The sequence below is a fragment of the Pseudorca crassidens genome, chromosome 6 (assembly GCF_039906515.1).
Source record: "Pseudorca crassidens isolate mPseCra1 chromosome 6, mPseCra1.hap1, whole genome shotgun sequence".
In the NCBI taxonomy this organism is placed as follows: domain Eukaryota; kingdom Metazoa; phylum Chordata; class Mammalia; order Artiodactyla; family Delphinidae; genus Pseudorca; species Pseudorca crassidens.
The window spans coordinates 63,677,110-63,690,747 of record NC_090301.1 but is presented as its reverse complement, the minus strand read 5'-3'; the positions used below and the strand labels follow the sequence as shown (position 1 = coordinate 63,690,747).

Genomic DNA, 13,638 nt, shown 5'->3' with positions numbered 1-13,638 from the left:
AATTTTAAAAAGGGACTTCCCTGGTGGTCCAGTGGGTAAGACTCCGCATTCCCAATGCAGGGGGCCCGGGTTCCATCCCTGGTTGGGACACCAGATCCCGCACTCATGCCACAACTAAGAAGTCCACATGCCACAGCTAAAGATCCCACATGCTGCAACTAAGACCCGGCGTAGCCTAAATAAATATATATATATATATATATATATTTTTTTTTTAATTTAAAAAATTCATTACCAATTCACTGGAGTGTTTTTTTTTAATAAATTTATTTATTTATTTTTGGCTGCTTTGGTTCTTCGTTGCTGTGCGCGGCTTTCTCTAGTTGTGGTGAGCAGGGGCTACTCTTTGGTGCAGTATGCGGGCTTCTCATTGCAGTGGCTTCTACTGTTGCGGAGCACGGGCTCTAGGCACGTGGGCTTCAGCAGTTGTGGCAAGGGGGCTCAGTAGTTGTGGCTCGCGGGCTCTAGAGCATAGGCTCAGTAGTTGTGGCACACGGGCTTAGTTGCTCTGCGGCATGCGGGATCTTCCCAGGCCGGGGTTCGAACCCGTGTCCCCTGCATTGGCAGGCGGATTCTTAACCACTGCGCCACCAAGGAAGCCTTTCACTGGAGTTTTAAAGATTAAGGTCCTTTCTTCTAGGATCTTTTTAGACAATTTAATAAAAATGCCTGTGTAGAAATACCTCCCGACTGCAAACTGGCATCTCCTCTCTACCTAGAACACTCGGTAACTCCCAAAAGCACATTGCACTTACAGGGGTCTGAATCCTATGATTCAATAGCTGCACAGGAAATCCACGTCTTCCTGAATGATAGGCATTATCATCACCATCTCACAGATGGGGAAACTGAGGCTTAGAGATGCAATAACTTGCCCCATGTTGCACAGTGGGTAGTAAATTGGGCCTGTTTAATTCCAAAGCCTTTGTGCTTAACTGACACAAGAAGTGCCTCCCCAGCGGTCTTGAACTTGACTTAATTTATCTTTTCAAAGGGGAGGACTATTACAAGATAACACTTCCATTATTAGTTCCCTAGGGAAGAAATATTTGATCTGAAACAAATTCTCAGTTTCCCTTTGGTATTTTCAAGACACCTTGTCTCTTCTTTAAAAAATAACTCAATAAGGGTCCCCGTAAGTGTACCTAACTAAATACAGAGCCTAAGGTCAGCATCACGCTCGCCATACAGGCCAGGGCATCATCACCTGACTGGTCCTCTGGTACCGAGAGAGGGGCAGACAATGAAACAAAGAGATGACTCAAGGCTTATCCTTTGTGTTGAGGGTGGGTTTGTTTTCTGCTGAACTCTCACATTTCTAATAATAACCCCAGGTCCTCAGATTTGTCTAGAAACAAGAGTGGGAGGAAGAAATGCCATCAACTTTGTTCTAATAACTAGACGTGTAAAGACCCTAAACCTATGCTAGAAGGTAGGACTCTTCCACTCCAACTCAAATAGAAGCAGGTTAGCCTGATTCAACATCTTCAGCATTTCGTCAACAATGCAAGCTAGATGGATGATCTTCACACCAAGGATGTTGGGAGGACGTGCTGCTGGTGATATTTAATGCCCGGAAGCCAGAAGGCTGAACACCCTGCGATGACAGGGACAGTCCAGTACGGAGAAAGGCTGTGCAGCCAAAAATGCCCAAAGCAATGATGGCTGAGAGGATGCTGAGACAGACCTTCCCAGACCGGGCGTAACACAAGAGTTGTATGAACATGGCTACCTTGGGAATCAGGCCTTTCAGGCTATTCTAGGAGCATTAACAAAATGAGAGGTTCTGCACATAGAAGGCTCCTGCCTGAGGCTCTCACTCATTTGACCTTTACTGCCTTGCCATGCCTATCAACTGTCAAGAATCACCATGAAGGGTCAAATTTAAGAGCAAAATAAGCCCTAGATTTTAAGAGTTCACAATTCTTTCAGCTACCTCTTGAGAAATAAAAGGTTTAAAATTAATGTGTACAATGGTTTTAAACTTTCAAACTCAACCAAAAACTCTCAAAAGTGCTTCTTACAGTTATATAAATATCACCATTACTCAATCTGGAAGGTAGAAAATATAAAAAAATTAAAGGTAAAATTGTTTTTTATTAAAAGGCCACATTCTAAAATAGCAGGAAAACATGTTATACCTCAGACCGAAACATTCTATGATAGGGCAGCCCAGATACAGTGGTACATACAATGGAATACTACTCAGACATTAAAAAGAATGAAATTTTGCCATTTGCAACAACATGGATGGGCTTGGAGGGTAGTATGCTAAGTGAAATAAGTCAGACAGAGACAGACAAATACTGTGTGATATCACTTATATGTGGAATCTAAAAAATACAACAAACTAGTGAATATAATTAAAAAGAAGCAGACTCACAGATATAGAGACCAAACTCGTGGTCACCAAGGGGAAGAGGGAAAGGGGGAGGGACTGTATAAGGGGTACAAACTACTATGTATAAAATAAGCTACAAGGATACACTGTACAACATAGGGAATATATCCAATATTTTATAATAACTATAACCTTTAAAAATTGTGAATCACTACACTGTACACCTGTAACTTACATAATGTTGTACATCGACTATACTTCAATTTAAAAACACAGATTACATGCAATTTGTTCATTTCTTAGGAACAAGTCTACATTCTTCGAAGCCCTAACACTTCTGTAAACAGGTAAAGAATGTTTTATCTTTGCCAGCTTTACCTGCTATTTGTACTGAGCCATCCTCACCCAGAAGAATATTACCAGCTTTTAAATCCCTATTAGAAAAAAAAAAAGAGAGAGAGAATTTAATTATGGAGTACAGACATTATATTCACTCAGGGAGACTTTAATACATATCATACAATGGAGATGTTTGACAAAATTATTATTTTATAAATATTAAAATTATATCACAGATTTTAAAAGTTACAAAGGTACATTGTGATTTTATAGTTTGCTCCTGGGGGATGATTAGGATTTTAGTAATGAACAGTTTATGTGATATCATTATCCAGATTTAATTAAAACAATAATGAGTAGATTATTTCATGTTACAGAGTTACAGATTGCCATATACACACAATACTATCATTTTATCAAGAATTAAAGCCCAGTCTATGTAAAGCTGTTCTACTTCCACTTAAATGTGTCTGTGATGCAATTTCCAATCAATCCCCTCAGTCTCTGAAACAATGGACTTGATCAGTCTCTCCTCTGGGGAGAGACTGATGGTAAATACTAATTACAATACTCTGTAACGTATTTCTTCACTATGTAGAAGTTGTGCGAAAAATGACAATTTATAAGTTTGCCTTCTAAAGTAATATTTTTCTAATTATTGAAAAACATAATAGATACCATTAAACATACAGCTCACTTATAGCTCAGGGCAAGGGAATTGCAATATTCATATTAGTGGTAAGTGGTTATTTACTTGCAACAATTCCTAAGAGCCCAAGGAGCACTAACCCATTTGAAGCATCAGGCACTCATATGCGATGCTGTTTAGCTATTTAAAGAATTAGCATTTTATGCCACAAAAGAGATGAAATTAGTGCCTCCCCTCCTTCTCTTCCACCACCATGTCAAAAATAATTAACATATTAAATGTTTGGAACACTCTCGCCTGCATTAGAATGTTAGAGATGCTATCCAGTTCAAATGAGTATACTTCAAATGAGTATAAAATGTAAACTGATTTTTTTTGAGTCCCCACAGTACTTTCTGTAGTCTACTCTTATTTCAGTGAAAGCAGATAAACCAATACACCAATATAATTCATCAAAACTTGTTCTCTTGTTTCGTTCTTAAGTACTTTGTTCCCATCTATTTAAACTACCTAAGTTAGAGATATGTCAATACCTACCTGTGAGGTGTGTTTCCTTAGTATTCTTTACTAACTAGGACTGAAGATATGAACAGCTGAATTTAAACATCTCTGCAGGGGTCATACCTGTGAATCTGACCATTTCTGTGTAGATAGTCTAAGCCTTCCAAAACCTCTTTAAGAATTGTTGCTATTATTGCCTCTTCCAGAACTCCGTTCTTGTGTTCTCCTCGGTTAATGATGTATTTTATGATATCCAACATTGAACCTAAGTGGACAGAAAGAAGAATTAGACAACTGTATAAGCACCTTCATTACCTTTCCAGAATAGTCCTCCCTATTTAAAAAACTAAACGAGGGACTTCCCTGGTGGTCCAGTGGTAAAGAATCCGCCTTACAATGCGGGGTACGCAGGTTCAATCCCTGGTCAGGGAACTGAGATCCCACATGTCGCAGGGCAACGAAGCCCGAGAGCCACAACTACTGAACTCGCGCGTCTCAACGAGAGAGCCTGCGTGCCGCAAACTAAAGAGCCCACGCACCCTGGAGCCTGCGCACCACAACTAGAAGAGAAAGCCCACACGCCACAACTAGAGAGAAGCCACAACGAAGACCCCGCATGCCTCAACGAAGATCCCGTGTGCCGCAGCTAAGACCCGATGCAGCCACAAATAAATAAATAAATAAATAAATAAATAATACATTTTTTAAAAAATCCTCAGAAAAATAAAAGGCTAAACGAGAACAACAAAATATAGTTTTCATTTGTTCATTTAACACAAATATTCCCAAGGCATACAAACAATTGCATGGTAGCCCGTGACCAGAAAAACACTAAATCCAAGTTTGCAAGCACACATCCAGCTGAACTTAATGAGAGGGATTCTGGGTCAGGAAGCAGAAGACTGTCCACGGCCACTTCACAGTTAGTCCCTTTTCCGTAGACATGCAACTGGTTACAGATTAAAAGAGGGTTCGGGATGTCTAAACTGAAAAAGAAAGGAATAAGAGGCCTGGAGAAAAGACAGCAGGGAACTGCTGAGAGAAAGAAGCACAGTTTTTCCTTAACCTCTGGTAGGAGGAGAGAAAAAATGTCTGTTGCCTTTAGACCCCTGCTTATAACCAGAAGATTCCTTTCTGTGACTCCAGGCAATCTTCATTTACATTTACTTGAAGTGTGATGTACAGAGTTTAATAATAATGAAATAAATACATAGTATTTTGTTACTATAAACAGATTAGTATCCTTGGCACTGTGAATTCATGCTTCAACACATGTTAATTAATATTCCAAACTTCCCGGTCACCTTAAGAGCCATAATTACCTGGGGGTTCAACACTTCTGAAGAGTTACCAAATAGCCTATCTCAGGACCCGAACATGGCTCCAGGCTCTCCCTGATTTAACTAAGAGGACTGAGTTTCCCCATCAGATATTACTACACCAGGCTAGCCACCTGCCACTCAGTAAGAGATCTGATGTAATAAAATAATATAGAAGAAAACAAATGCATACCTTTCCCCTCAGGGAGAAACAAACATCTCTTTATTCACTGACTCTTGGATTTGGGGGTCATTTAGAAAACGATACTTCCAAAAACATTTTAATTTTTTCTTTTAAGGATATACCATACCAGGCATGCATGCATTTCTGGCCTGCTGAAAGCAAAATGAGCGAAAGGCTACATCTGCCCACATTCCCCTTACCTGTGGAAACCTGTTCCTCTTACCTAGGGCCAGGGGAGACTAAATTGGATTCTTTTAAAAAGACAATGAAACTTTCTATCCAGTCCTTAGAAAAGGGCACAGGGGATATTCTCAAGCTTATAAAAGGTTAATTGGGATAAAAATAAAGAGAGGAATTAAAATCCACAGGGCCCCAGGTCACCAGAATTTCTTGTTTCCTCAGTTAGTGGACCCCCTACAAGGAGAGGCCAGGTTAAGATCATCTTATCAATACAGCACCACCCTCAGCAGAACCAAGAAGCAGTCCTGACACTCAACATTGCGGTAGGCTCCAACGGGCTTCCTTTTTCCTTCCATTTTTCTTTTCCCTTTTAATTAAAAGCCAGAGTCAGCACTCAAGGAAACAATAACTAATAGGATTGACAAGACTGGAAACAGAACCAAACTAAGCTCTCCCAGGCTCCCTACCGAGACCTACACGAGCAGACCCAAGGCAATTACAATGCCTTCGTCATCTCATTGCAGGGCCTCTGCTGGATCCAAGACAGTTTCTCTAAAAAAAAAAAAATTTTTAATTGTGATGCTGCCTTGATTTAGCCTTAGCTGAACTGGGTCTGCAGATAAAAATGGGCTCCACCAAATAAACCCTGCACTGTCAGTTCTGGCTTCGTCCAGGTACCACCAAATGTTCTCCTCTACTCCTAACCATACTTCATGTCTCAGTAAGATGGATATACAGGGAGGGACGCCCTGCAAAGAGAACACGTGAGAGGTATGGGGATGCTGAGTATTAGGAAGGAATCCCTCGGGCTTTCTCAGCTCCAGTTTTCAGGTCTGTAAAATGAAGGTGATGACACTTGCAGCGCAGGGTAGCTTTTACGTGTCCAGATCCCAGCACTAACAGGCACGACGTGTGTGGCCTTGGGCAAGCAGCCTAACTCTCTTGAGCTCTGGTGTCCTTTCTGAAACACAGGGATCATGGCACCTGCCATGCAATGGTGTTGTCCAGATTACAATGAAATAAAGTCAGTAAATCACCTGGCACAGGATCCAGCCACGGAGGAAGTGTTCAAGAAAATTAACCGTTATCATTATCCTCCCCTATCAAAGCGTGACGTTCAAAGATTAAAAGAGATAAAATACAGGAATGGTAAAGTGTCTTATAAATTTAATTGTCCGTGGCTTTTTTAACTTCAGTGATCTGAGGCTAGACAGGCAAAGTTCCTTCACCTTCCCACATGCTTTCTTCATGAAATCCACAATCTAAAACTACACTGTCCAATACCATAGGCCACTGGCCACCTGAGGTTATTTAAATGTAAGCTAATTAAAATTGAATAGAAATTCAGTCCCTGGGTAAAACTAGCCACATGTCAAATGTTTAAGAGCCACTAGTAGAAACTGGATAGCACAGCCGCAGAACATTTCCATCACCACGGACCTTTAGTAAACCACACTGAAATAACTCATTACAGTGTGTTAGAGACTTGAATAACGTTAAGAATGAAGGCTTTAAAGAGGAAGGATTGGTTTACTTTTCTAAAGAGAGTAAAGGGTGGCTACAGAGAGGATGGGGCCTTTCAGGACTTGGGCACATGGAGAAGGACAGACAGACATCTGGGGCTAAGTAACAACACAGAGACATCAGAGGGCAGAAGGCATCTGGGGAGTCTCACCCACACCTGGAAGGCCGGGGTAAAAGAGGACACAGATATTCTACAAGTTAAGCTGAATTATGAAAGGCTTTGAATATCAGTGTGAAGAAATCCGGACTTTACTCTCTAGGCAAAGAATAAACCAAGAAAACTTATAAATATGGGAGTAAGGGGATCAAATCTAAAGTCTTATTCAATATGCTGACTCGCACAAAAGGAAAAAAAGAAACCAAGCAAACAAACAAAAATGACAAAATCCACTTACCTCCACTTAGTAATTTCATGACCAGCCAAAGTTCGTCTTTTACCACAAAAGAGGTGTAATAGGTCACTACGTTGGGATGGCTGCACTGACTCATGGCTTGAATTTCTTTCTATAAAAAAAGCAAAACATGACATGTACCATGGGGCGAAAATCGGGAAGCAAGACACAAGTGAACCATAGTTGAATATCTGGGTAACTTTCCTACTTAAAGCACACCTGGGCAAGGGGCTGCCTAAACCATTATTTCACAGAAACCACAGGAGAACTAACTCTCTCACCCTCGTTATCAACTTGCTAGAATTAGGAAGGCCTCTACAGGAGACCCCAGAGCCCTGAGGACCAGCCACAGGACAGAGGAACTTCAGATCAGCACACAGCTCTATAGCCCCCCCCCAGCAGCCATATGTGATAAGTGCCTCCTACCTGAACCCAAAGCCTTGACAGAGAGATAAAAGCCTGGCGAGCTATTAGGAGACCTGGGTCCTGGTGCCAACCTGAACCCTGGTGTTCCTCACTCATCCATAAAGGGGCAACAAAACTGCTTGTTTCTGAGCACTGCTGTGATGGTACATGAAAAACTACCTATAAAAATGCTAGAGTACCATTTCCCAAACTATCTTCCATGGTAGATATTCCATCAAGGAAAAAAGCAAGGTGGGGGTGGGAGAGGCAGCTGGTAAAACGAAATAAGCTTGGGCAACATCAGATACTACATCTCAGTTTACAGGCGTCACGTCACAGGGTATGTTAGTACTGTCAAAGGCTCTGAGAAGTCCTGCAGTAGACAAACTGTCATAGTTGAATCCACAGGAACAATGCAGGAAAATAATGCTCTGTGGGTCACAGTTTAGAAAAAAGTTTTATCAAAAGACAAAACAACAAAGCTTTGAAACCACACACATGGGCAACTTCAACAAGCCACAGTTTTCTACAATACTCAAGCTCATGTTGGTTTTGGTTTGCTGTTTTATGTTACCGCCACATGACTCCTATAAAATGTCAGTGGAGGGCTTCCCTGGTGGTGCAGTGGTTGAGAGTCCGCCTGCCAATGCAGGGGACACGGGTTCGTGCCCCGGTCCGGGAAGATCCCACATGCCGCAGAGCGGCTGGGCCCGTGAGCCATGGCCGCTGAGCCTGCGCGTCCGGAGCCTGTGCTCCACAACGGGAGAGGCCACAACAGTGAGAGGCCCACGTACCGCAAAAAAAAAAAAAAGTTGAATGCTAACCCTCAATCAAAGGTACCAGACCAGTGTAACTCACTTTCGAGGTGCTGACCAAAAGCCACAAGAATGACTAACCTACGTCATCACAGAAACCTCACTTACGTTATTATGTATTTATGATGAAATAAAAGTGTATCTGTGCATCCTGTAAATATTTTCAATAATGAGTGTCTACTTTGCGTTAACTGAAAGTTGCCAACCAGAATATTCCAATTTGAGCTGCTATCTTTATATATCCAGTACTACTTTAATCCTCAAATTACTAAGGTGACCCTACATGTCAATTAACTTGGCCTAAATACCATGACATATAACACATATATACATCTTAATACATGCATTTATTTAGGTGCTTTTTATCATGGATAAACTTGTAAGAAAATCACTAATTTTTCTATTTTCCTTTCATTATATGACAACACTTCCCCTTCATCATTTTCCTCATCCACTTCACTGATCACAGGTTTTCTAAATCTAACACTTTTCAATTCAGCACCTCCTGTCCTTTGAAGAAGATCTGAAACCTAAGGTCCAGTTTCCATCTGTTTCTGGTGTTAGGTTTTGATACCGTAAGACGCTTCTGAAGGAGAAATGGAACGCTGACCAGCATTCCTATTTCAAGTGGCTAGCATCTGCTCGGTGTGGGGATGGCCCACTTTGAAGGCCTGCAGCTCTATGTAGGGTCCGGTTTAAACAGATGCCCCCGTTATTCACAGAAATGAGAATAATGTGTCTTCCAAGTGTGTGTGCTCTGCATTCTCACCATTTTATATCCGATGTAAATGAATGCCTTTCTAGCTCTCTAACACCAAATTTTTAAATCATTAAAGCATACAATCAACAACCGGTGCTCATATGAAAGGAACTTCTTTTGCATGGAAGCAAAGCCGGGTCAGAGTCTGGAAAAACACGTTTTTTTTAGACCTTTGCATTTAGATGGCCAGTATCACTTCCTACCCAGAGGATCAGATTCTCCGAGATGATGGCAGTGAGCTACTCTGTGTGTGTGTGTGTGTGTGTGTGTGTGTGTGTGTGTGTGTGTGTGTGTGTGTGTGTGTGTGTGTGTGTGTGTGAGTGAGAGAGAGAGAGAGAGAGACAGAGAGAGACAGAGAGAAACTCTTTTAATTAACCTATGAAGAAACTGTTTTAGATAGCCTATGGATGTAACTTATCAAATTCTATTCCTTCAAATTTCAGGGCCTTAGAGGTACCAGCTGGATATTTAAAAGTCCTGAAGATTAAAAAAAAAAAAAGAAGAGACACAGATACTACCACTACTAATATACCCCTATGAGCAGTGTAAGGGCAGATCAAAGACGAGGTGGGTCCTGAGAAGAGAGGTGGGACTTGCATCAGTCTGACCACTCATAATCTCACTGCCCTCTTCGCCGCTTGGCCAGGGGTCCGTATCCCCCACTCCTACACCACCTATTCTATTACACAGCCTTTCCATGCAGTAGAGCCTCTAATGTGTAAAGACACGATGAAACTTGCCTTAGGGAAAAACACCGGTCACTCTGCCTTGGGATATGACCTGTGCTACCACTGAACCCCCATATTAAGTAATATTTCCACAAACGGGGTAGAAATACACTTTTAAAAAGGAAGAAATAGGTGTTATACCGGCCTATCCAACCCTTAAATTAATTTATATATAAACCTTTTGCTTAGTTGCCTTTTACAGAGATATAAAATTTTTATACAGTTTCCCCTTGAACAACGTAGGGGACGCCGACCCTTCGGTTCATCAAAAATCCTCCCTAGGTATCCAAGGTTTCATTCCTCCGTGTCCTCAGATTCAACCAACCATAGTCATGTAGTACTATAGTATTCACTATTGAAGAAAACAAGTATAAGGGGACCTCCACAGTTCAAACCTGCATTGTTCAGGGGTCAAATGTATTTATAATTTTGCTGTGGTCTGCATGTTTGTGTCCCTACAAAATTCCTAAGCTGATGGTATTAGGAAGTGGGGCCTTTGGGAGGTGATTAGGTCACGAGGGTGGAGCCTTCATAAATGAGATTAGTGCCCTTATAAAAGAGACCTCAGAGAGCCAGCTCACCCCTTCCACCACATGAGGAAGCAGAGAGAAGTCTGCAGCCTGGAAGAGGACCCTCACCCAGCCAAGACAATTTTATATATATATATATATATATATATATATATATATATATATATATATATATATATATATTTCCCCCCCGTACATGGGCCCCTCACCGCTGCGGCCTCTCCCGTTGTGGAGCACAGGCTCCGGACGCGCAGGCCCAGCAGCCATGGCCCACGGGCCCAGCCGCTCTGCAGCACGTGGGATCCTCCCGGACCAGGGCATGAACGCGCGTCCCCTGCATCGGCAGGCAGACTCTCAACCACTGCGCCACCAGGGAAGACCCCTATATATTTTTTATAACTTGAAAAATATAACTATTACTTGAGTCAAATATTCTTTCTACAGAACTACTCTCCCCATTTTCTTTCAACAGTGATGATGGTTGCTGTATGAATCCTTTCTTGGTAACAGCCTATCAACTAAATTATCCAAGCTTTTCCCAGTGCCTTAACTTTACCCACATGGGTAGGCAAAGCCATTTACCCCCAAACATACTCATCCCTTCCGTCCCTAAAAGTAACCAAAGTATCACCCAAAGATGAATAAATGGATGAAAAAAGAATCCTTTTTATCCAATTCTTCCTACAGAATACCTGGGTTCCAACACTCTATTCCCTCAATTAGGACACAATCTATGGAAGATGTGTGACTTAGAGCAGCGCTGCTCAAACCTGAATGTGCACCCAGATCACCTGCAGACCTTGTGAAAATGCATATTCTGATCCAGTAGGTCTGGGGTGGGGCCTGAGATTATGCATCTCTAAGAGGCTTCTAACTGATGCTGATGCTTCAGGTCCAGAAACCAGACTCTGAGTGACAAAGTGGCAGAAGGCAGGCAGACAGGCCCTCGGGTGGCGGGGATGTGAAAGGAAGGAGCACAGACGACTGGCTGCAACCCAGGCCCCAGGGTTGGAAGGAAGGGTAGGAGAACAGGCCCGGTGGCGAGGCCTAGCTGAGTGAGACCTCGTGAAAGGGGTAGGAGGCAAAGCTGGAAATGTGGGAGATCGTGGGATTAAAGTGGTTTGAATTTCACAACTACAGGAAAGGGTAAAAAATTCAAAGCGAGAGAAAAACATGAGGTCAAAGTTGGAAGAACTCACAGAACTCTGAAACCCAGGCAACACATCTGCCAAAACTATAGTCAAGGAATGTAACACAGTGGCTCCCTTGGAAGTCTAGTGAAATCTGACTCAGACATGTCATCAAGCGCCAAACCAAGCCACAGCACGGTATTTAAGCTTCCCAGTGGCTTGAAGAGCTGGATCTGCTCTTGCAGCTTCACCTGAAACGCAGTACAAGTGAAATTTCACAAGAGTGGGAAAAGCGACCTAAAATGGGGCAGCAAGTAAAAACCCGTTCCACCTGCTAACACCAAAGTGGCAGCCACAGCAGCATCTCTGCTGGGAGAGATGTGGGCTGAAGGCAGATCAAAGAGGGACACCCACACACTGCTGCTGGCCCAGCCCGGATGAATTTGCCGAAACAGGACATGACACATCCCTCTTATATGGGACAAACTAGGTTTGGCTGCACAAAAAAACATAAAGCGTCCTACCCTGAAAATGTGATGAGCTGGGAGGAAAAAAACTACCCCCAAAAACTGGTAAGTTTTTTTGTTTTGGTTTGGTTTTTTTGCAGTAGGCAGGCCTCTCACCGCCGCAACCCCTCCTGTTGCGGAGCACAGGCTCCGGACGCGCAGGCCCAACGGCCATGGCCCACGGGCCCAGCCGCTCCGCGGCACGTGGGATCCTCCCGGACCGGGGCATGAACCCACGTCCCCTGCGTCAGCAGGCGGACTCTCAACCACTGTGCCACCAGGGAAGCCGGGAAAGTTTTAAATTTAAAAAAAAAAAAAAAAAAACTGTGTTTAAATATTTATGAGCAATTTTCTAATATTGCTATATGGCCTTTGTCTAACCATCCCCCCCCCAAATTTTTTTCTCCTATTACTATTACTGAGAATAAGCAGGAACCATGATTAACAGGGATGTGAGCCAGCAGGAGCCACTTCGGAAGGGCTGCACTCTAAGACACAGCTGGCTTGGAAGCTTGGCTTTGCCACTGACCACAGCCTGATTACCTGCGCAGGTCATCCAGCATCTTTGAGCCTCAGAATCCTTTTCTGTAATACAAGCTTAATAATGCCATCTACACAGGACTGTTGTGAAATAAGCAAAATGAGATCTATACAACTCCCTGCAGATGGCCTAGCACATGACAAGAAGGCTGAAAGTCAGTCCCTCGATGTCTCAGTTCCTTCTTTGTGTGTGAGCATGCCCACGCTGATCACTAATCCCATGTGTCCCACGTTCCCGACTGAAGTCTCAGAGGCACAGAGACAGCCCTTAGCGGCAGCCCTCACCCTTCCCCACAGAAACGTCACATAATGAACATGCTCTGTGCCCTGCTGGCTCAAGGAGTGTCCTGTAACTCGTGTCCAGGTCATCGGGCCATGAGTTTTTCGCTTCATTCCTAACTCTACAACATCCTCAACTGTGTTTTCCCTTAGTATCTCATCCTGTGTTTAATTTATACCACCTTATCATACTTCATGTATCTAGTATGCTGCCTCAAACGCTTTTGAAATTAAGAAGTCTAAACAGATACTTATGCAAAGCTTTCAGAACAAAGAGAAACAAAAAAGAGCTTGGAGACATAAGAATTAGGAAAAAGTTAAAGTCTAGTTTCTGTTGTCCTGAAGACGATGCGACTCACAAAGTGCTAAAAGGAAAGAGATTTCAATGGATCCTGAATTCAAAAGAGTAAACTATACTTAACCAAATTAGCATATTTTAATACCTTAGCTAAATTTTAAATAAATTCTTCTTTATCTGATACTAGTGGCAAAATATCCTACTCAGCCTTGGTTGAG

At 42.5% G+C, this 13,638-nt stretch overlaps 1 protein-coding gene across 5 annotated transcripts in view; it reads right to left on the bottom strand.

Moving 5' to 3' along the window:
- STK39 (serine/threonine kinase 39) overlaps positions 1–13,638 on the bottom strand; it is a 485,881-nt gene that overhangs the window by 222,647 nt on the left and 249,596 nt on the right. For all 5 annotated transcript variants that reach the window (XM_067741649.1, XM_067741650.1, XM_067741647.1 and 2 more), the window contains 3 exons: positions 7,433–7,541; positions 3,954–4,095; positions 2,720–2,775 (listed from right to left, as the gene is read on the bottom strand). In XM_067741649.1, the coding sequence (XP_067597750.1) occupies positions 2,720–2,775; positions 3,954–4,095; positions 7,433–7,541 (307 nt within the window). The remainder of the gene's footprint in view (positions 1–2,719; positions 2,776–3,953; positions 4,096–7,432; positions 7,542–13,638) is intronic.